The sequence below is a fragment of the Prionailurus bengalensis genome, chromosome B3, assembly GCF_016509475.1.
Source record: "Prionailurus bengalensis isolate Pbe53 chromosome B3, Fcat_Pben_1.1_paternal_pri, whole genome shotgun sequence".
In the NCBI taxonomy this organism is placed as follows: domain Eukaryota; kingdom Metazoa; phylum Chordata; class Mammalia; order Carnivora; family Felidae; genus Prionailurus; species Prionailurus bengalensis.
Window position 1 is genome coordinate 103,555,089 of NC_057355.1, and position 20,979 is coordinate 103,576,067.

The 20,979-nt window shown below is 35.7% G+C and overlaps 1 protein-coding gene and 1 long non-coding RNA gene across 9 annotated transcripts in view; one reads left to right on the forward strand and one right to left on the reverse strand.

Moving 5' to 3' along the window:
- Nucleotides 1–20,979, forward strand: part of KTN1 (kinectin 1) — a 110,367-nt gene that overhangs the window by 39,243 nt on the left and 50,145 nt on the right. For all 8 annotated transcript variants that reach the window (XM_043556225.1, XM_043556228.1, XM_043556229.1 and 5 more), the window contains exons 3-10: nucleotides 1,509–1,646; nucleotides 3,392–3,562; nucleotides 4,600–4,730; nucleotides 9,885–10,001; nucleotides 12,598–12,738; nucleotides 16,230–16,336; nucleotides 17,147–17,279; nucleotides 18,635–18,722. In XM_043556225.1, coding sequence (XP_043412160.1) covers nucleotides 1,509–1,646; nucleotides 3,392–3,562; nucleotides 4,600–4,730; nucleotides 9,885–10,001; nucleotides 12,598–12,738; nucleotides 16,230–16,336; nucleotides 17,147–17,279; nucleotides 18,635–18,722 — 1,026 coding nt within the window. The remainder of the gene's footprint in view (nucleotides 1–1,508; nucleotides 1,647–3,391; nucleotides 3,563–4,599; nucleotides 4,731–9,884; nucleotides 10,002–12,597; nucleotides 12,739–16,229; nucleotides 16,337–17,146; nucleotides 17,280–18,634; nucleotides 18,723–20,979) is intronic.
- On the reverse strand, nucleotides 1,652–20,472 carry LOC122469133. The gene is made up of 2 exons (XR_006293388.1): nucleotides 20,382–20,472; nucleotides 1,652–1,859 (listed from the first exon to the last, which is right to left on the reverse strand). It is a non-coding gene; the product is annotated as an uncharacterized LOC122469133 (long non-coding RNA).

A 20,979-nucleotide genomic window follows, 5' to 3' on the forward strand; every position in this document is an offset into this window, starting at 1 on the left:
TAATTTATTCATTTATTTTGAGAGAGAGAGTGGGGGGGGGAGGGACAGTCAGAGAGGGAGTGAGAGAATCTCAAGCAAGCTCCATGCTCAGCACAGAGCCCAACGAGGGGCTCGATCCCATGAACTGTGAGATCATGACCTGAGCCAAAATCAAGAGTTGGATACTTAACTGACTGAGCCACCCAGGCGCCTCAGAGAGTTTTGATAGAGTCTGTATGGATATGCAAACATATTTAATGTTTGGACCTTTACAGAAAAAGTTTGCCAACCCCTGATTGGTAGGTGGTTGGTAGCACTAAGATAGGGAATATTGAGAGTGGATGTATATGGAGAGGAGAATGCTTTCAGGTTGTGTTTCAGGTTCCTATGGGGGGCCACTTACATAAAGAGCAATTTAGGATGCAATAGGATATGTAAGTGCAGATGCATAAGGCTAGAATATAGACTTGGAAGCTGTAAGTGTGAAAATAGTGTTGAAGTCACGGGTATAGATAAGCACATCCAAGGGAATTGTTTAAATTAAAGGTACTACCCTGAAGAATACCAGCATATGAGGTATTCTGTAGGAACAGTTTACAAAAGAATTTGCAAAGGAATATTTCAAGTGTAAGAAAAGAATTGTGGGAGCTGATAGAGAATTTTTGGGAGGTGATAGAGAGTTTTAAATTTTATTTTATTGTGGCAAAATATACAATAACATTTACCATTTTACCATTTTTAAGTGTATAGTTCTGTGGCATTAAGTACATTTACATTCTTATGCAACCATCATCACTAGTCATCTCAGGAATTTTTCATCTTCCCCAACAGAAACTCTGTACCCATTAAACAGTAATTTCCCATTCCCCCCCCCCCCCCCGCCCCAAGCCCCTGGTAACAACCATTCTACTTTGTTTCTGTGAATTTGACTAGTCTGGGTACTTTATATAAGTGAAATCATACAATATTTGTCCTTTCATGATCTTCTTATTTCACTTAGCCTAATGAAGACAGAATTTTAAGGAGGTAGAGATCAGTAGTATGAAATGCTAAATAGAAGTCAAAGAAGAAATAAAGGATATTGGTAGAGTATGGCATTTGGGACACCAGATTGCTCTGTAAAATCCTTTCATGGATAATGGAAGAGATAAAAATCAGGTTGCAATTGACAAATGATTGGTAAAAGAAGTACAGATCATTCTTTTGTTAATATAAGAAGAAATGGGTGTGGGAGGCTGGGAATTACAGTGGTGGGAAGGATTTTCTTTTTTAAGATGGTAGGGATTTGAGCATGCCCATAAGCTGAGTAGGATTAAGAGTGGCTGAGAAATGGGATATAAAAGAAGCAACAAGTATTTTTAGAAGTCTTGATGAAATTAAAGACAGGTGTAACAGAGTAAGAAAGCTGGAATAATACTATTAGAGAGTTTAAAATTTTGAAGGTAAAGCATTCTGGGAATTATTTACCAGTAATTGAATCTTCTGGTGTGTTGTTTGCTATGATGACTTTTCATTTATTTTCAATAAAGATGATCAGGATAAAAAGGTGGAAACTCTTATGGCACCTTCAAAAAAGCAAGAGTCATTACCCCTCCATCAAGAGACTAAACAAGAAAGTGGATCAGGAAAGAAGAAAGTTTCTTCAAGGAAGCAAAAGACAGAAAACGGTGAAATGTGTAGATAATGTGTTTTATAAATACTAATTCTAGAGAAGTACACTTAGGACAAGGATCTTAGAACTCACATGCTCTTCAGTTCTCTGCTTAATGTGTACTATAACAATGCTAATGCTAAAAGAAGTCCAGGGATCCTTGAGTCTTGTGGTTTCATAGTGTTTTTGACAGATGGCCAGGGTATATGTTTGTGATGAAGAAGTTTATCTGAAATTTAAAAAGGACAAAGCATTTATTAAATGGTCTCAATGGAGTTTTGAAAATAATGTAAATAACATACAAACTATAGAAGAAAAGTATTCCTGAAACATTTGTACTTTTTTTTTAATACGAAATTTATTGTCAAATTGGTTTCCATACAACACCCAGTGCTCATCCCAACAAGGAAACATTTGTACTTTGAAATATCACTTAAAGATTATGCTTGAGGACATTGTTTAGATATATCATTACCCTATATTCCCAATTATTTCCTAAACATTGTTTGTATGTATATGTGGGAAGCATCCCATTAAGAGTGATGGAGCAGTTTGTGTATGTTCAGAATTGTCCAGGGAAAACCTCTGTGAAACGTGTATAGATTAAATGGTGATATTCAAATAATATTGGACAGTGGTATCAACTAGTGCTGGAAAATATTAAAATTGGAAAGAGAAAAGATGAAATTCTATTACTTGCACGAAAATTATGATGTATCAAGCACCTAGGTACAGAAAAATATTACCCACAAATATTTCATAAGATTAAATATTTATTATAAATTAAAATAAATTTTTTTAATGTTTATTTTTGAGAGAGAGTGTGAGCCAGGGAGAGGGAGGGAGAGAGAGAGAATGAATCCAAAACAGGCTCCAGGCTCTGAGCTGTCAGCAAAGAGCCTGATGCAGAGCTCGAACTCAGGAACTGTGAGATCATGACCTGAGCTGAAGTCGGATGCCTAACCCACTGAGCCACCCAGGTGCCCTTTATTATAAAAAAAAAACAACAAAAAACAAAACGAACAAAACACACTCTTCATGCCCAAAAGCTTTTTTAAAAAGGTAGTAAGATAGATTTCCCTATGTGTGTGGAAGTTTTTATCTTTAGCCAGCAGACATCAGACTTTAATGTTCAAACTCTTAAAGTTCTTCCTGTTAAAAGTAGGAACAAAGTGTAAGGAGGCTTCCTTCCTCCACTTTTAATGTTGTTCTGCAAATTTTAGCCAGTTCAGTAAGATGTGCCATGGAAATTACAGGCATAACTTTTAGAAATGAGACAATATCTGCAAGGAACAATGACTGATTTTTGTACCTAGAAAGTGGAAGGAACTCCGTTAAAAACTATCATTTGCAGTAAGAATTCGGCAAAGTACAAACATAAATAAAGATTAGTAGTTTTCCTTGGGCACTAATTAAATGTGAATGGATTTTTTAGTTAAAACAGGAAGACAATGAGAACTAACTAAAATATAAAGGATATAGAAGAAGTTTTCAGATAGTGTTAGAAAGGAGATATGCTACACACTTTCAGATAACTTAAATGATTTACTGTAGAATAATATTGAATTGCTACTGCTTAATTAGAAGTGTGTTTTTACTTTATATTAAATGATAAAATAGGAATTTAAAGCCAAATTGACTTGGTGTTAGATATTTGAAAATAACTGCATTTCTCATTGAACTTAAATGTGTGTACATGTTATTTAATTACTCTGCTGTAAAACCCTGAGTAATTCTAATTTTGTTGAACTTAAATTGCAGTCTTGGTAGATGAACCCCTTATTCATGCAACTGCTTATATTCCTTTGATGGATAATGCCGATTCAAATCCTGTGCTGGATAAGAGAGATGCTATTGATCTAATTAAACCTGACCAAGTAGAAGGAATCCAGAAAACGGGGGCTAAAAAATTGAAGACTGAAACTGATAAAGGTAATATGCAGCATGTAGCAATTTGTATTGAAGAAACACGTTTTTGAGTTGTGATGGAGTTGAGTAAATTTTCTCATAGAAACAATGAACGGTAAAAGAATTATAGAATCTTTGTAATAAAAGGTTTATTGGTAATTTTCTAGTCCAACCTGCTAAGTTTTATGGGGCCAGACCCTTGAATTTGTCTTGCCCAAGATTTTACAGCTATTTTGCTGTCTGATGATTTTTTTCTCTTATGCTATGGTCTTCTGTGAGGTTTCTATGCTAATTCACAACCACCGTTCATCATTATTTTACTTTTTTAATAGACTTTTTTTTTTTTTTTTTAAAGAATAGGAGTAGCTTCACAGCAAAATTGAGTGGAAAGTACAGAGAATTCCCATACCTTGCTCTCGCGCACACACATAACTGACTTTTTAAACTTATGATGTTGCTGAACTATTAAAGCCTTGGGCTTCTCTGGGTCTAATGGTTGGCAGTTGGTTTTTAAGGAAAGGAAGTTTGTGCTTTATGTAAGAGCCCCCTAGGAAATTGAGTGAGTCAGGGGATGCTTGATGCGTGAATTTTTTTAAATGTCAGGATTGTTTGTATATATTTGGTATTTGTAAAATCATATTTCCTTTTTTAAAAATTCTGTTTCCTTTTTATAATTATCTTCATGCTTATTTTATCACGTGTAAGGTTTGATTTGTATATCATGATTATTAAGGTTAAATGAGAATATTTGTGAACGTACTTGGTACAGATACTAGCATACTAGACATTGGAATGATTTTTTTTTTAAGTGAGGGCATACTGGCACTTTAGTATTCTGTAGTTTGATTAAATTTTAGTTAATATAATTGTTTCATTGTATATTAAAGATGATAAACACTTTTTCTCTCTTGACTGGAGCATTTTTTAGTTGACCTGAAATATAAATCTGTTTTCTCTTGGTATTGACTTTCTGGGTCAAGAATTCTTGATGCTTACCTTTGCTGAAGTTATTACTTGTGTCTCTTAAATGCCAATTCTTTTCTTTCTTTTTTTTTTTTAAGAAAATGCTGAAGTGAAATTTAAAGATTTTCTTCTGTCCTTGAAGACTATGATGTTTTCTGAAGATGAGGCCCTTTGTGTTGTAGACCTGCTAAAGGAGAAGTCTGGTGTGATACAGGATGCTTTGAAGAAGGTAAGCATGTTTTTTATTATGGGCATGTTTGAGAACAGTGATTAGAAGTTCACCAAATAAGACTTTTGCTAGAGTAATAAATTCATATTCCCATCATTCATACTCCAAAGCACATAGTCACATTTAAAAGTTCTGGAATGGCTTCAGAAGTTATTTTGTATATCTATACTAATCAGTACACTTATTTAGTCAGGTGTCTGACAAAAGTGAAGTGCTTATAAGTAAGATGATTTATAGGGCTTTAAAGTCATTTGACACTTAACACTGTACCTTGCTTTGCTCTGCTCTGAAGGGAAGGTAAGGCGATTTCTGGATAGAATATATGGAATGTTTTTGTGACTGAAGATAGCACACTTCAGAGAACTTGGGAATCTTTGCTGTTTTGTGTGTGTGTATGAAGTATCATCTTTCTAAAATAAGTGATTTGGATGGTAGAATCGCTGCTATGATGGACTAAAATTTGTAAACAAAAAACAAAAAAAAAACAATCCATGGAGTTAATACTTAATTTCTCATGGGTCAGGCTCACTACATTATCATGTATATTATGTCATACTGGAAAGGTGACAAGTTTTCAAATGTTATTTGTGTGAGGTAAGATGACACGGTATCTGATATTCAATGTTAGATGTGGACTTCGCTATTCTTATTCTCAGCACGCGTGTGCGCACACGCGTGTGTGTGCACACACACACACACACACACCCCTCATTTAAAACAATGAGTGCCTTTCATTTTTTTTTCTTAAAGAGCACTCGAGTCCAGGCTATCCCCCTCACCTGATTACCTTTAGTAGTCTCCTATTTGTTGTTTCTGTATCATTTCCCTATATAAAGCTAATTTGAATTTCCAGTCTAAATTGTTCTCTCTGCTATTCTTTCTCATAACCATCTGGGCTTTTTTTGTCATGGCATTTATCGTAGCATATTAAGTCTGCTATACTTCCAAGTATCTATTGACAGTGAGTTTTACAAGTCTGACATTTTACAGTGTAGTATGCTTGTTGGACGGTCTCCATACATGTAGTATGCTTGTTGGACGGTGCCAACAATGGCTCAGTGTAAGCAAGGTGTTCCAGGGTAATCAGGGTGAGTGTTGTAACTGTGTGACTTTGGATACAATATCTGATTATTCTGTTGCAAGAAACTTTCTTGAAATACTTGACTGAAGAATTTGTCCTTTGATTTATTTTAATCGGCTAAGTATATCTATCTTAAAGGGTTTCTTAGTTATTTGTGGGGATAAGGGAAAAGCCTTCAGCTGAAGTTTTTGTGTTACTACCCAGTGTCTGAAATTACTGCTTTTTAAAATTGAAAATAATTGCTTTTAGTGTTCTCTCCTAAGGATGTTGGTAGTGACTTAAGGGGGCAAGAGTAGTTATTTTATTGTCTGAGATAGCTTTGAATTCTAGAGACTGGGGGGTAAATCAACCTCCCCTTGGTAGTTGTTTTAGGCAGGCCAAGGAAGAAGTTGGGGACTGTTAAAGGTAGTGTTTTGAAATAGACTATTTTGCAGCTTCACTTTTTTTCCCCATCTTTGGAACTTTTTGTTCCAAAATCTAATTATTCTGTGTTTCTCGTAGAGTGGTTCTGTTCTCATCTCCAGGGACGCAGTGTCTTTTTAGGTCCCCAGTATTTGCAAAGGTAAATTTAGTTTCTCCCTCTTCCTGTCATAGGAACTGTCTTGGTCAGACCTTTTAATAGATATCAAGTTTCCAGGTATAAGTAAATCCCCACCCCTAATACTGCTCCAGAGGAAGGGGGAAGATAAATGCAGGATCACCAGCATAGGATGGAAATGGAGGAGTTAGGACCTGCTGGCCAGTTAGATGAGGTAGCTAAAGAAGAGTCTAGAATGAATGCTTGTTTTTGCTCTTGAGTAACTTGGTAAATTGTGGTGACAATGCTATTTATGAACACTTTGCAGAGGAGGAGAGAGTAGAGGATTGTGAAAAATTTTGTGTAGTTGTTTTAGGCATCCTTTGAATCCTTGAAGTAGATATATTCATTTCACAGTTGAATATGTATTTCTCTGGAGTTGAAAAAAAGATCATAATGGGTGTGATTTAGGAAAATACTCCACTATCAGCAATACACATGGTGGATGTGTGCTAGACTAGAGAGAATGTGGGGAGTGCTAAGAAAATTCAAGAGTGAACCCTGAGAAACACCAACATTTAAAGGGCAAGGAAAGCCACCACAAAGGATACTGAAGAGGAGTAGGAGGAGAAGCAACACCAGGGAGACAGTGGAATCACAGACACTTAGGGATGGTAGAGAGTTCACCAGTGAGGGGCAAAGTCAACAGTGACATGCTTTAGAGAGATGAAGGATGATAAGGACTGAAAAATTGGATTTGATATCATCAGTGAAAGTTTGATTGAAGTACTAGACTGTAGATAATCAAATGAATAGGAAAGGGGACAATGTCCACCCTGAATACCTTAGATGGGAAGGGGAAAACAGTAAAAGCTAGAGGGGTTGCAGAGTTGAAGAGATGTCATGTGTTATATGTGTGCCTGTGCGTGTGTGTGCGCATGTGCCTTATGTTTAAGCTGCAGGATACTTGTGTTTTATATTAGAGTTAATATCCTGAGTTCTAGAGTCAGATTTCCTGGATTCATGTCTGAGTTCTGCCACAATGAGATTTGTTTGGCCTTAAGTTACATAACCCCAGTGTCTCACTTTCCTCTTCTCCCAAGTGGGAATGATAATCAGGTTTTGAATATTAAATGAAATAATACATAGTAGGTGCTTAGAGTTCTTAGCATACAGTAATTGCTCAAAAATGTTAACGGTTAATGTATTAGTAAGAAAATATTTGATTTGATTATTTTAGCCAGTCATTCTTGGTGTTGACCTTTAAATGTATTTGCCTCAATTATGTGATTTTTCAACTTTAAATTGTTAACTCTTCTGACTCTATGCTATATAATAGGAGGTTTGCCTACTTAAAATTTTTTCCTACCCCTTCTCCTTTTTCCCATTCAACTTTTGTTAGGGATAGCATTTGTTTGTCAGATACTTACAACATTTAATGTTTACTTTGTGACTATAATTTTCATGTTTTAGTCGCAATTCTGCTGGTTAATGGTGGGTTCAAAGCTTGATAACAGTTCTTTTGCCATGGTGTCTGTATTTGTCTCTTGGTTGGCTGAATTTATTTTTCCTGGAATTTCTTCAGGAAAGGCTCATGGAAACTATATTTCCCAGGTTGTGGCAAGTTAAAATGCTTTTTTGTTGTCATTATAGATGAATGATAATTTGATGGGGTATGATATTTCTGGGTTTCACTTTCTTTCCTTGAGAATTTTCCTACTTGCTTTACCATTCTTTACTCAGCTGGATAGAGGTCTAAGAACACACTGAATTTTGTATTCTTTTCATGTATTTTTGTCAGATTACTCTCACAATAAAAACATCTTTTGGGCAACCCACCCAGATGTTTATTTTTTGAACTTTTCCAGTGTCTACCCTACCATACAAACATCAAGGGATTCATTTTCTTTTAAGTTCAGCAGGAAATTTAATATGGTTTTGACCTTGACTCCTGTGTCCTCTGTATTTTTTAGGATAAAGCATATCTTTTCAGCCATGAGATTTATCCCTTAAAATAATTGAAATAATGGGTATCTAGCAAGCATATACTAAATCTTTGCCTATTGTCTTTGTGTTTCATATTTTAATCCTAAGAGAAAAGCTTTTGGTTTATTTCTACTTCTTTTTTTTTTTTTTTTTTTTACTTCTCTCCATCCTAGACTCTGTCTCTTAATATATGTCAGCGGCCTGTCTTTTTTTGTTTTCTACTTCTAATTGGATTGTATTTCTGAGATAGTGTTACTTTTACTTCCAGTTTGGGTTTTGCTGGCTCATACTTCATCTCATTCTGTGGTCTTTTCTTTGAGTTTTTCTTGTGAACTTTATTCTTTACTCTTGATTTCCAGAAATGACTACTATAAGATTTTTAAAACTCACAGTGATTTTTTTTATCACAATTTTTGTCTGCTTTTTGACAATCTTTTTGGTGATTTTTCTTCACTTGTCATTTGTTTTTTGTGTTTTCTTTTTTCATGTATCTTGCATAGACTTTTTTTTGTCTTTAAATTTTTTTTTTTTAAGTAATTACTTTGAGAGAGACAGAGACAGGATGAGCAGGGGAGCGGTGGGGGGGCGGGGGGGGAGGGAGGGAATCCCAAGCAGGCTCCTTGCTGCCAGTGCAGAGCCAGACATGGGGCTCGAACTCCTTGAAACTATGAGATCGTGACCTGAGCCAACCAAGAGTCGGATGCTCAACTGACTGAGCCACCCAGGTGCCCCGACTCTGTTTTCTTTTTGATCAGTACTCCTCTTTTAGTGAGGGTGTTCCTCTTGGATAAACTCTGTGCCTGGAGATTGACAATGAAGGACCAATGCTAAGTGCTGTTGTTTTCAGGCTGTGTGTGAAAATAAGTTCTTTTAGCCTTTCTGTCTTACCAGATAAAAGACTTCACTACAGAGTATCACTATGAAGAATTTCTCCCAACTCTGCCTCACTAGCTGCTTTGAGTAAAGTTTGATTTCTTCTTCATTCTCACTTCCTTTGCTTCTTGAGATCTCCTTCCAAGAAGATTCCTACCTTCTGTCTTTGTTCCTGATGTCAAATGGAAGATAATTGGTTTTCCATATGCTGGTTGATTGCAGAGAACTAGGCACCAGGGCACTTCTGTAGTCTTGAGTATATTTTGACAGGGTTGTGGAGCACCTGTGTTTGATCTCCATACTTTTGGCAGTCTTTTCTGATGTTATGCTTTGACATTACAGATGATTGTTTCATTTTGGTTGTTTGTATTTTGGTTTCATATTCCTCTTTTGATCTTTTAGGAGGAGAAGGGAGAGATTGCAATCTTGACTCTGGGTTTAAAACTAGAGTCCTATAATTCTTTGTAAAAAATTTATTTCTTGGTTGATATGTATCCTATTGTATGCCTCAGAATATAGAATGATGAAGTGAATCATGAATCATGAATGATATTTCACTGACCAGGATTTGGCAGTCATTCTACTTTATATGTAATTGTGAACTCTGCATTGGCCCAAGAACATTTGATATTAGATGCTTCATTTTCATTAGCTCATGTTAACTATTACTAATTCTGTATTGATTTCTCTACTGTAGTCAAGTAAAGGAGAATTGACCGCACTTGTACATCAGCTTCAAGAAAAAGATAAGTTACTTGCTGCTGTGAAGGAAGATGCTGTTGCTATGAAGGATAGGTGTAAGCAGTTAACTCAGGTGAGGACATTTTTATATTTAAGGGATATATGTTCTGAATCAGAAGCAGTGAAGGACTTCAGAAACCATGTATAATTACAGATTTAATTATTTGTGTAGTAAATTTATACCCAGTTAAAGTCAATTTCTTATACCGTTGTGGTGGTGGTGTCTCACTTCGTCATGTTTTTAAAGCCTGCGGTTGAATTATGAATTTAAAGTAACAGTGCTTCTAGATACATTAATTTAAAATAACAGAAACATTTGCACACTGGGGGCATGTTTCATTTGGATCTGACTTAGAATTAGTCTCTAAGGAAGCACAGAACTAACTAGGTGTGATCTTGTTTAAATCCAGTAGAATAAGTGTAAAACTTATACAGATAATTTATTTATAAAGGTTTTTGTGATAAATATTGGTAACTTTTAATCAATGAAATTCTTTAAACCCCAGAATTTTACTCCAGGAGGGGGGGATATCTTTAAAAAATTGTGTTAAATAATATAGATTTCCAGTTATAAATCAGTTCTGGGGATGTAATGTACAGCAGTATAACTATAGTTTGTAATAATATGTTGTATATTTGAAAGTTGCCAGAAAGTATATCTTAAAAGTTCTTATCATGAGAAAAAAAATTACAACTATAGTGGTGATGGTGTTAACTAGACTTAATGCGGTGATCATTTTGCAATGCGTACAAATCCCAAACCATGTTGTATACCTGAAACTTTCATAAAGTTCTATGTCAATTATATCTCAAAAAGAAATTATATAGACTGAGAACATAATTGAAATTCTATAGAAAATGTGGTTTTATTCTTCCTGAGGTGCTTGTTTCTCCTTTTAGGAATTCAGTACGGTACATGAGGTTTGTATTACTCACAAAACTGCTTGATGACATTAGGATGGCCTCATTTGACTATAAAGCTTTTTAGGTGAATTTGAACTAAAAAAAGTTAATGGAAACACTTGGTCAGATTAAGATTAATCAAAGATTAATCAAAGTTACTAAAATAAGCATGCTTCTTTAAGATTAGAAACCTTAGTATAGTTTTATGTGACTATGGTTTTTGGACTATAATTTAAAAATTAAAAAGCTGTCCACTTCGTGGTAATTCATTAAGCTATACACTTAAGATATATATGCTTTCTTCCTAAGCATATAATATACATCAGTATAACACCTTGCAGATGTATGTGAACTCTTAAGGGCAGCCATTAAGACATAAAAGTTTTAAATTTTGTCAGTTTCTTAGAGGAGGGTGTATAAATTGATCATTCTTGCAAATAATTTAAAGTTGGTTGGCTCTTGGGGTGCTTGGGTGGCTCAGTCAGTTGAGTGTCTGGCCTTGGTTCAGGTCATGATCTCTCAGTTTGTGAGTTTGAGCCCCACATCGGTCTTGGCTGCTGTCAGTGCAGAGCCTGCTTCGGATCCTCTTTCCCCGCCGCCCACTCCCCCCCGCCCCCCCATCACCCACGTGAACTCGCTGTCTAAAATAAATAAAACAGAGTTGGTTGGCTCTCTTTTACTTTGATGATTAATATTCTAGGAGTTCATGATAGTTGCAACATAAAATGAAATCACCCTTTTGATTTGACTTGGGAAGACAATGAAACTTTGAGTTCTGAGTTTTTACTTTCCCTTATTCCAAGCTTCCATTTTGTTGTAAGCATGTCTTCCTTATCTTTTCTCTTAGGAAAGAGACTTCTTTTTTTCCTCTGCTAGATTTTTTTTTTTAAGCCTCTTTCTAAACCCTAAAAGAGAGCTAGTACCTGTGAATAATAGAGAATTAACTCTTTTGCTTTAAAATATCTCTTCCAATAAATAAATAAATAAATAAATAAATAAATAAATAAATAGGTAGAAAGAAAGAATGAATGAGCTATTCTTTCTTCTAATCAAGTTAGAATGTAGAATTTATTCTAGGTTGAGCTCTTTAGCTCTTAGACCAGAAAGTGTATTTGGAATAAGAGTAAACAGAACAGCAAAGTGTTTGTGAAGGAATTGGTGTAAAGGTAGATGCAGGTAAATGCAGAAGACAATTTCTTTTTTTTTCTTTCTTTTTTTAATGTTTATTTTTGAGAGAGAGAGTGTGAGTGGGGGAGGGACAGAGAGAGAGGGAGACACAGAATCTGAAGCAGGCTCCAGACTTTGAGCTTGTCAGCACAGAACCTGATGCAGGGCTTGAACCCGCATACGGTGAGATTGTGACTTGAGCTGAAGTTGGATGCTCAATGTCCCTGACAAATTCTATTTTAAACCTTTAATCTTAGGGGTACCTCATCTTGATTTCAGCTCAGGTCGTGTTCCCAGGGTCATGGTATAGAGTGCCACATGAGGCTCTGCACACGGCAATGAGCCTGCTTGAGATTCCCTCTTTTGCTCTCTCCCCCTCCCCCTCTCCTCTGGCCCTTTTCCCTGTTCGCACGTGCTCTATCTCTTAAAAAAAAAAACAAAAAACACAAAAAAACTGATCTTAAGCAGGTAGTTACTTCAAAATTCATCATTGTTTTATTGACATCATTTTGCTGATGCTAAAAATGTCTTTATTATAAATTATGGTACTTATTTTTTTAATAAAATGTTTTCATAATTTTTTTTCTGGTTTATTCTAGGAAATGATGTCAGAGAAAGAAAGAAGCAATGTAGTTATAGCAAGGATGAAAGATCGGATTGGAACGTTAGAAAAGGAACATAATGTATTTCAAAACAAAATGCATGTCAGTTATCAAGAGACTCAGCAGATGCAGATGAAGGTATATTTTTACTTTTTGAAAACAAAATGAAATTTTGCATTCATTTAACTAGGAAACTTTAAATGCCTAATATGTGCACGGCAGCATGCTGGGCTATGGTACTATAGCTAAACTGGCTCCTTACGTGTAAGTAAACACCTTTTCTAGGTGCAGATGAGGAAAAAGCTGGAAGGTGACATGTAAATATACTCCATTACAATATTGTAGTCCCCCCTCCTTATTCCTTTTCACTTTCTGTGGTTTCAGTTACCTGTGGTCAACTGAAGTCTGGAAGCAGATGATCCTCCTTCTGACATAGTGTCAGAAGGTCAGTAGTAGCCTAATACTATGTCATAATGCCTATGTCATTTATCTCCCTTCTCATCATGTAGGCATTTTATCATTTCACATCATCACAAGAAGGGTGAATTCAGTATAATAGGATATTTTGAGAGGGAGACGAACACCTTCATGTAACTTTTATTATAGTATATTATTAAAGTTCTGTTTTTAGTTGTTAATCTCATAACTGTGCCTGATTTATAAATTAGTGATATGTGTGTGTAAGGAAAAACATAAGATACCTAGGGTTTAGTATTCTGCAGTTTCAGGCATCTGTTGTAGGTATTCCCTGTGGATGGGGGGATTACTGTAGAGGTAACCAGTGGGCGCTTTGGAACCATTGGGATGAAAGGTGGGGAAGAGAAAGGTTATAGAGCAGACTTGTTAGAAATGATATGTAAACTCTATTGAATGTTTTGAAACAATCAGGCATTATCAGAGAGTGAAGAAATCGGCACTGGGTTATACTTGGTGTGATTCCTTAGTTCTGTCCTTAGAGGTGATGGGTCCATGGGTCTGTGTTGGGGTCCAGGATGGAACTTTTTAATGCGTGCTACTCAGGTGTTTCTGATAGAAATTGCCCAGTGATAACAGTTTTTGAGAAATGCAGTAGCAGATGTGTTTGGAAATCAGTACTAGAATGAGGAGAAGATCTAGAGATATAAATAGAGGCCCTATCTTAAAGGGACTTGTATACTGAAAGACTGGGGAGCCGCTAAAGGAGTTTAAGCAACTCAACAGTGTGATTTTATTAGCAGGTTTTTTTTAAGTTTGTTTATTTTGAAAGGGAGGAAAGTGCATGAGCAGGGGGAGGGGCAGGGAGAGAGAGAGAGAATCCCAAACAGGCTCTGCACTGTCAGCACAGAGCCCGACTTGAACCTGTAACACACAGATCATGACCTGAGCTGAAATCAAGAGTTGGATGCTTAACTAACTGAGCCACCCAGGAGCCTCAAGTATTTTTAACTATTACTCTGGTAGAAGTGTGGAGAGTGGAATAAGGAATAATTGGAGGGCTTTTGCAGGAATCCAAGTCAGAGAACAAGGGCCTGAAATCAGATGTTGACAGTGAGAGGTTGAGTTTGAGTGATACAGAAGAGTTAGTAGATGGGGCTTGGTGATGGAATAGAGAGAGCAAGAGAAAAATTATAATGAAGGATGACTCCTAAGGTTTTTGCCTAAGTGACTTAATCTCTTGTTACTTTCACCTGTCTTCTTTCAACATTACACAAGGTTCAGTTCTTACTGTCTTTTCCATATATTGATCATTTTCATGATTCCAGTTAGCCTGGACCCATGGTTGGTTGATTGGTTTTCTTTCTCTCTCTCTTTTTAAGATTGAAATACCACTTTTACTATTGATAAAGAGGCTATTGAAGAACATGGTTTGGGTCTGCTTGTCTGGTGATCTAATAATATTTCCCCTAATTGAACTCTCTGAACCAATGATTTTTTAAATTATTTCCATTACTAGTTGATGTTTCAAATTTGGAAGCTCTTGTCATCACCTTAAATTTAACATATGTCTAGAATCAAACTCTTGCTTTTGACCAAGTTGTTTTTATTTTCTAATATTTGAGGCATCATTATCCTTATGCTTGAATCCTTTGACTTCTCTCTCTTGTCCAGTTCATAGTTTGTTCTGAAATCTTAAAGATAATTTATTTCTAGGTACTCTTGCATTCAGTTCTTAGCTATTACCTTAGTTTATTGTTTCATACTAGTATCATAGCCCCTTTTTAATAGGTCTCTCATTTCCATTTTAACATGTAATATCAGGTTTTTGTTTGTAAGATACTATTCTAATCACATTGCTAGTCTGCTGAAAATTTTAAAATTAATCTTTACTGTTCTCTAAGTCCCAGTGTTTTCCATGGAAATAAACTAATAGCAAAAAAGTAGTGAATGAATCTGTGGTCCGGTTCTTACCCTGTCCACTGCTCTCTGCTTTCATTTGGCCCAATCCTCTCTCTTTCCAAACCCCAGCCATTTGAGATCTTCTTTCCCATTAATAAATAGTTCTTATTGAAGAACTGATTTTCCTACTCTCAAGGGATCTTTTCTGTTTCTTAATTCCTACTTCCTAGTCATTGGAAATTAGTCAAGTACTTATAGCACCATCTTTTATTGAGGATGGAAGGTGATTTCTCATTTTTCTTTCCTTCTCTCTCTCTTTTTTTTTTTTTTTTTTTTTACTTAATTGCATTTAGAAGCCAAGATATAGGTTCTATATGAAAAGTTCTCTGAAAAATAGAAACATATACTTTAATTTCTCTTAACTGAATAGGTTTACTTAAAATTATTAAGATTATTTCACATTCTAAAATAAGGCATATCCCTATGGGAATATAAGACTCAGTGTTCTTTATCTTTTGGTCCTGTAGTTGCGAAATAAGAGGCCATAATATTTTAGTAGATTTTTGTGTGATAAATTTGCCATCTATTTGGTTATAGCTCAATCTGTAACTTAATATAAATATGTTGAACATATTTTCAGTTTTTATTTTGATTACTTTTGATTACTAAGTAAATACTAAATAAACTTTTGATTACTAAAATCTTTCATTACAAATACTGCTAACCTAAAATTGATATAGGTTTAAGATAGAGTTAATTCTATATGAGTCTGTTGGGTAGGAACAAAATTCAGTGTCTTATTTCTCAAACATCTCTACATGTATTTATTTTACATTTCCAGTATAAGAGCAGCAAGCATCTACTTGCATTCTTGGATGTTGTGGCAGCTTGTATTGACTTTGCATTCATCACTATCAAAATATGATTCTTCCCTTAAACTTCTTTTTTTTTTATTTTTTTATTTTTTTTAATGTTTATTTATTTTTGAGACAGAGACAGAGCATGAACGGGGGAGGGGCAGAGAGAGAGGGAGACACAGAATCAGAAGCAGGCTCCAGGCTCTGAGCCATCAGCCCAGAGCCCGACGCGGGGCTCGAACTCACAGACCGTGAGATCATGACCTGAGCTGAAGTCGGAGGCTTAACCAACTGAGCCACTCAGGCGCCCCTAAACTTCTTTATATTTATTTGAGAAGGATGGTTCAGACTTCATTCTATTGATGCTTTTTACATTCTCATCATAATAAAGTTTCTTTTAAAAGTTAGCTTTGGCAGTTATTGTTTCTAAATCTTATGTTTGTAAAATAATTTTAGTTCCAGCAGGTTCGTGAGCAGATGGAGGCGGAGATAGCTCACTTGAAGCAGGAAAATGGCATATTGAGAGATGCTGTCAGCAACACTACAAACCAACTAGAGAGCAAGTATGTTTCCAAATGCTTTGTTTTTAATTGAATGGCAGAATATTTTCATTACATGGCAGATATTTTCTTGAGGCATCAAAATGTGTTTGATAGTAATTGGTTAGATTTCTGTATTTTACATGTTTTTAAAATGAATTAATTTTCACAATTTTTTTGCTATGTGAAGAACTTCAGCTAAACTATGTGATAAATACAATGCTGGCGCAATGGAACATTGTCTACAAATTTGAGACTGCATTTATAAGTTTTAAAACATCTATCCCCTTTAACAGTAGTTCTCAAACTTTATTATTCTGAAGAGCATCTGACATGTTTGTCAAAAAAGCATATTCTTGAGTCCTACCTCTAAAAGATTATGATTCATTGGCTCTGAGGTAGAGCCCAGGAGTCTGCATATTAAGGCACATTCCTTGTGATAGTGATGAAATTGGCTCTGGGCCATACTTTGAAAACCTGTACCTTGGAGAAGACTAGTAGCATGCTTACAAGAATAAGCACTCCGACTGATTTTAATAGATTTTCAGAACACCAGTTTGAAGGTGACAATGTTGACTTATGTTCATGAGTGTGTGGTCATCCATTTCTCTTGATTATTTTATGGTGATTTTGGAATCTGTGTAATTGTTACCAGAGTGATTCAGAGATGATACTCAACCAAACTTCATTATTAGTAGTTGCTTACAACTTTTCTGTTTCAGTTGGCTGTAAGTGGAATTACTAACTCAGAAAGACTAATAGAAAATATGTTTTGTTTGTTCTTTTTATGTATTTGTAATAATAGAAGGTTCCTAATCCAGTTACTGTTTTCAGGCAGTCTGCTGAACTAAATAAACTACGCCAGGATTATGCTAGGTTGGTGAATGAGCTAACTGAGAAAACAGGAAAGCTCCAGCAGGAGGAAGTCCAAAAGAAGAATGCTGAGCAAGCAGTTACTCAGCTGAAGGTGACATATTCCCACCTTTATTTATCACTTCATAAATAATGTAGATGTTAAACTTAGGGACCTAAATATAAATATGTATGTAGGTTTGAGAAACGTAGGTTGAGTCTTAAAAGTCTAAGCACTCTGCCTGTATAGAAGCTTGTGCATTAATGAAAGAATTGAATATAGGCTTGAGTTTCAGGTTGTAGACTGTCTGAAGATAAAGAAAAATGAAATTTGCTGATTGACAGATACAAGCCGAATTTCTTCTTGTATATAGAAGTTAGGTTCATAAGGGTGAGGCAAAAACCATGTAGTTAAAATTACCTTCAATATCACTTATCCATAACTTGGAGTTTCCAATAAGTTCAGTAGAAACTATTTTTCTTCTAGCATTGGAATGGATGATTTTCCTTTGCTTTAGCACAAGACCAGGAAATGCTCCAGTAGCTTTCACTTGAGCCATACTACATAGTAATCCATAGTAATTCAGTTGAGTCAGTTTCTTTAGATACCAGAATGGTACTTAGTATCATGAGAGGGTCATGCTGAGATGTGATACATGGGGCTGCTCAGGCTACAGAGGAATAGATTTGTTCCTTTTGTATCTTATAGTGTATGTACATTGAATAGAATGATGAGAAGTGTCCTTTCTTCCTTTGGGGGGAGGATTTGTTGAACATATAGTTCAATTTGTGTAAAGTCAAATGTATTAGATTCTTAGGTCTTGGGTAGAATTCTTCCTGATAGCAGTTCCAGAGTAGGAGGGGTTAAGAGGGCTTTGACAATAAATGAAGGTGGAAAATAGTGCAGTTTTTATTTTTTTGAAGTTTTCAAAAAAACAGAAGTCCCTGTGGGGGATTGATAAAATTGTCCTTTCTTTTATTTAAAATTTGTCTTGCTGGTGTGTTTGCTGCTGGAACTTAGGAATATGAAGTTCTGTATGGATATGGATAAGCATATAGATGATGCTGAAGGCTATAGTCATCATTGAACTCTTGTGATGTACCTCAAAATAGGTATTTTACCTATTATACCTATTATACCTATGAGTTTTACCAGTAAAGATACCATCCTGTCTTTTGATAGCCAGTTGGCTGAAGAAGTAAAAATGGATAGCTAAATGGATCAGATCTATACATAGTAGTAGTTATAGTTATCTATCCGCATTCAGTTTCTGTAAATGCTGCATATTGGAGGATAGAATGGCTGTGGCTGATAATATCTTTGCAGAAGTCTGGGCATATCTGCTTGTTTTAGTAATGTAGGAGATGATTTGTTGGAATAGGTGGTTTTATGACAGGACTAAAGATAGAGGATGCTTTGTTTTTTTTAATTTGAAGGTTTGTGATTGTGCTGACTTACCCTTTTTTCAGGTTCAACTACAAGAAGCTGAGAGAAGGTGGGAAGAAGTCCAGAGTTATATCAGGAAGAGAACGGCAGAGCATGAGGCAGCACAACAAGGTAAGGTGAAAAGGTATTCATGTAAATTTAGTATATAGTCCTGCTTAAAATCTTCTTCCCTCTGTATCTGAAGAAAGAATAATCTGACCTTTTTGTTTAGGCCAATAAAAATAGCTTTTATACTTTCAGAGTACCTTTATTTCTTTAAGTGTTCTTAGAGTTTTAAAATAAACTCTACTAGCTTTATCTGGAAACATTGAGTTGCAGATAAAATTATAGTTTCTAAGGTAATAGTAACCTTGCTGTGTGTTTCCTATCTGAATTTATTCCCTTTGGTTCCTTGATTACTTCTTTATTTTTCCTTTGTAAGGGAGGACTCAATTCCTGTATGGTGGGGGGAAAAAAGCATTACCATTCCAAATAATTGACTTAAAACAGTCTACTTAAATGTTAACTTTCATTACTTATTTATTTTTTTTAAGTTTATTTATTCTGAGGAGAGAGAGAAAGAGAAAGCAGGGGAGGGGGCAGAGAGAGAGGAAGGGAATCCCAAGCAGGCTCTGTGATGGCTGCACAGAGCCCGACGCCGGGCCCCGTCTCACAAGACGGGAGATCATGACCTGAGCCAAAATCAAGAGTCAGACGCCTAACTGACTGCGCCACCTATGTGCCCCTCATTACTTATTCTTAATTTGATGAATCCATCTGGGAGGTAATGGAGCTTGTATTATATGTATTATTTGTCTCTATTACCCCTTTTCTCCCACAAAAGAGGCAGTGAGCTAGTTAAATATAGTTCTAAGCAATAGGGTAGGTCATATGGACTTTTGGCTTTTTAGACCTTTGGTTTCCTCTGATTGCATACACCTGGCACCCCTCCACCTCCCTATTTCCCTTTGGCTCAAAATAAATATACCCAAGCTATTTAGAGGCCTTTTTCTTTATATATAAAATTTATGTTTATGTTAAGATACATTAGCTTACTTTTATTTATTTTTATTTTTTTAATATAATTTATTGTCAAATTGGTTTCTTTACAACACCCAGTGCTCATTCCAACAAGTGCCCTCCTCAGTGCCCATCACCCACTTTCCCCTCTCCCCCACTCCCCATCAACCCTCTGTTTGTTCTCTATGTTTAAGAGTCTCTTACGGTTTGCCTCCCTCCCTCTCTGTAACTTTTTTTCCCCCTTCCCTTCCCCCATGGTTTTAAGTTTCTCAAGATCCACATATGAGTGAAAACGTATATTATCTTTCTCTGACTGGCTTATTTCACTCAGCACAATACCCTCCAGTTCCATCCACATTGCTGCAAATGGCAGGATTTCATTCTTTCTCATTGCCAAGTAGTAGTATTCCATTGTGTGTATAAACCACATCTTCTTTATCCATTCATCAGTTGAAGGACATTTAGGCTCTTTCCATAATTTGGCTATTGTTGAAAGCGCTGATATAAATATTGGGGTACATGTGCCCCTATGCATCAACACATTTGTACCCCTTGGGTAAATTCCTAGCAATATTAGCTTACTTTTACAATTACATTTCGTCAGTGAAGCACACATGAATTTTGATAAGAATTGTAGCTGTAAACTATGTATCTCTCTATAAACTATGTATGTCACTGTAAACAGTAAAGCTTCACTCTGACAAGAAGCAGTCACTTTTGCTTTTAGTATTTTCTGTCATATTTCTAAATAAGCATATTATTTGTACTTACACTGTTATCTCTTAATAGGCATCTGTTGACTTTGTATTACAGGAAATGAGGACTTAATACTCCCACACCATTCCTCCCACCTTCCCAACATTCTACCAGTAATGGCTATGCATTCTTTTTGATTATATCAGCATTCACTGTTTGCATCATTAGGATTTTGTGACTCAATCCTGAGCCAAGATAAACATTAAAACTGCAATTCTTCTCATAAACAATATTAATTTCCTAGAGCTTATTATTGCTTTATGTTTTTAACTTGTTTGATCCTCATTTTCTTATTTAAAATTTTACCTGTGGTTATACTCCTCTTACCATCTTTCCTCCTCCACCTTCACAACATATGAAGTACTGGAGAATCTTCTCAGTTTTTTGGGGGATATCCCTCTGGAGTCCTCTATCTTCCCGTTCCAGTACTTGTTGTTTTCTAGGTTGGCTCCATGACTGTCTTCCTGAGACTGCCTATTGTTTGACTACTCTGTCACCGCCATCTTTCTTGCTTTCCTCTCTCGTTTAATAGCATATCTTTTAGTAGCATAAGAGTATGCCTTTAAGTACATTTGTTGAGGCTTTGCATATCTGAAAATGTTTTTATTCTTTC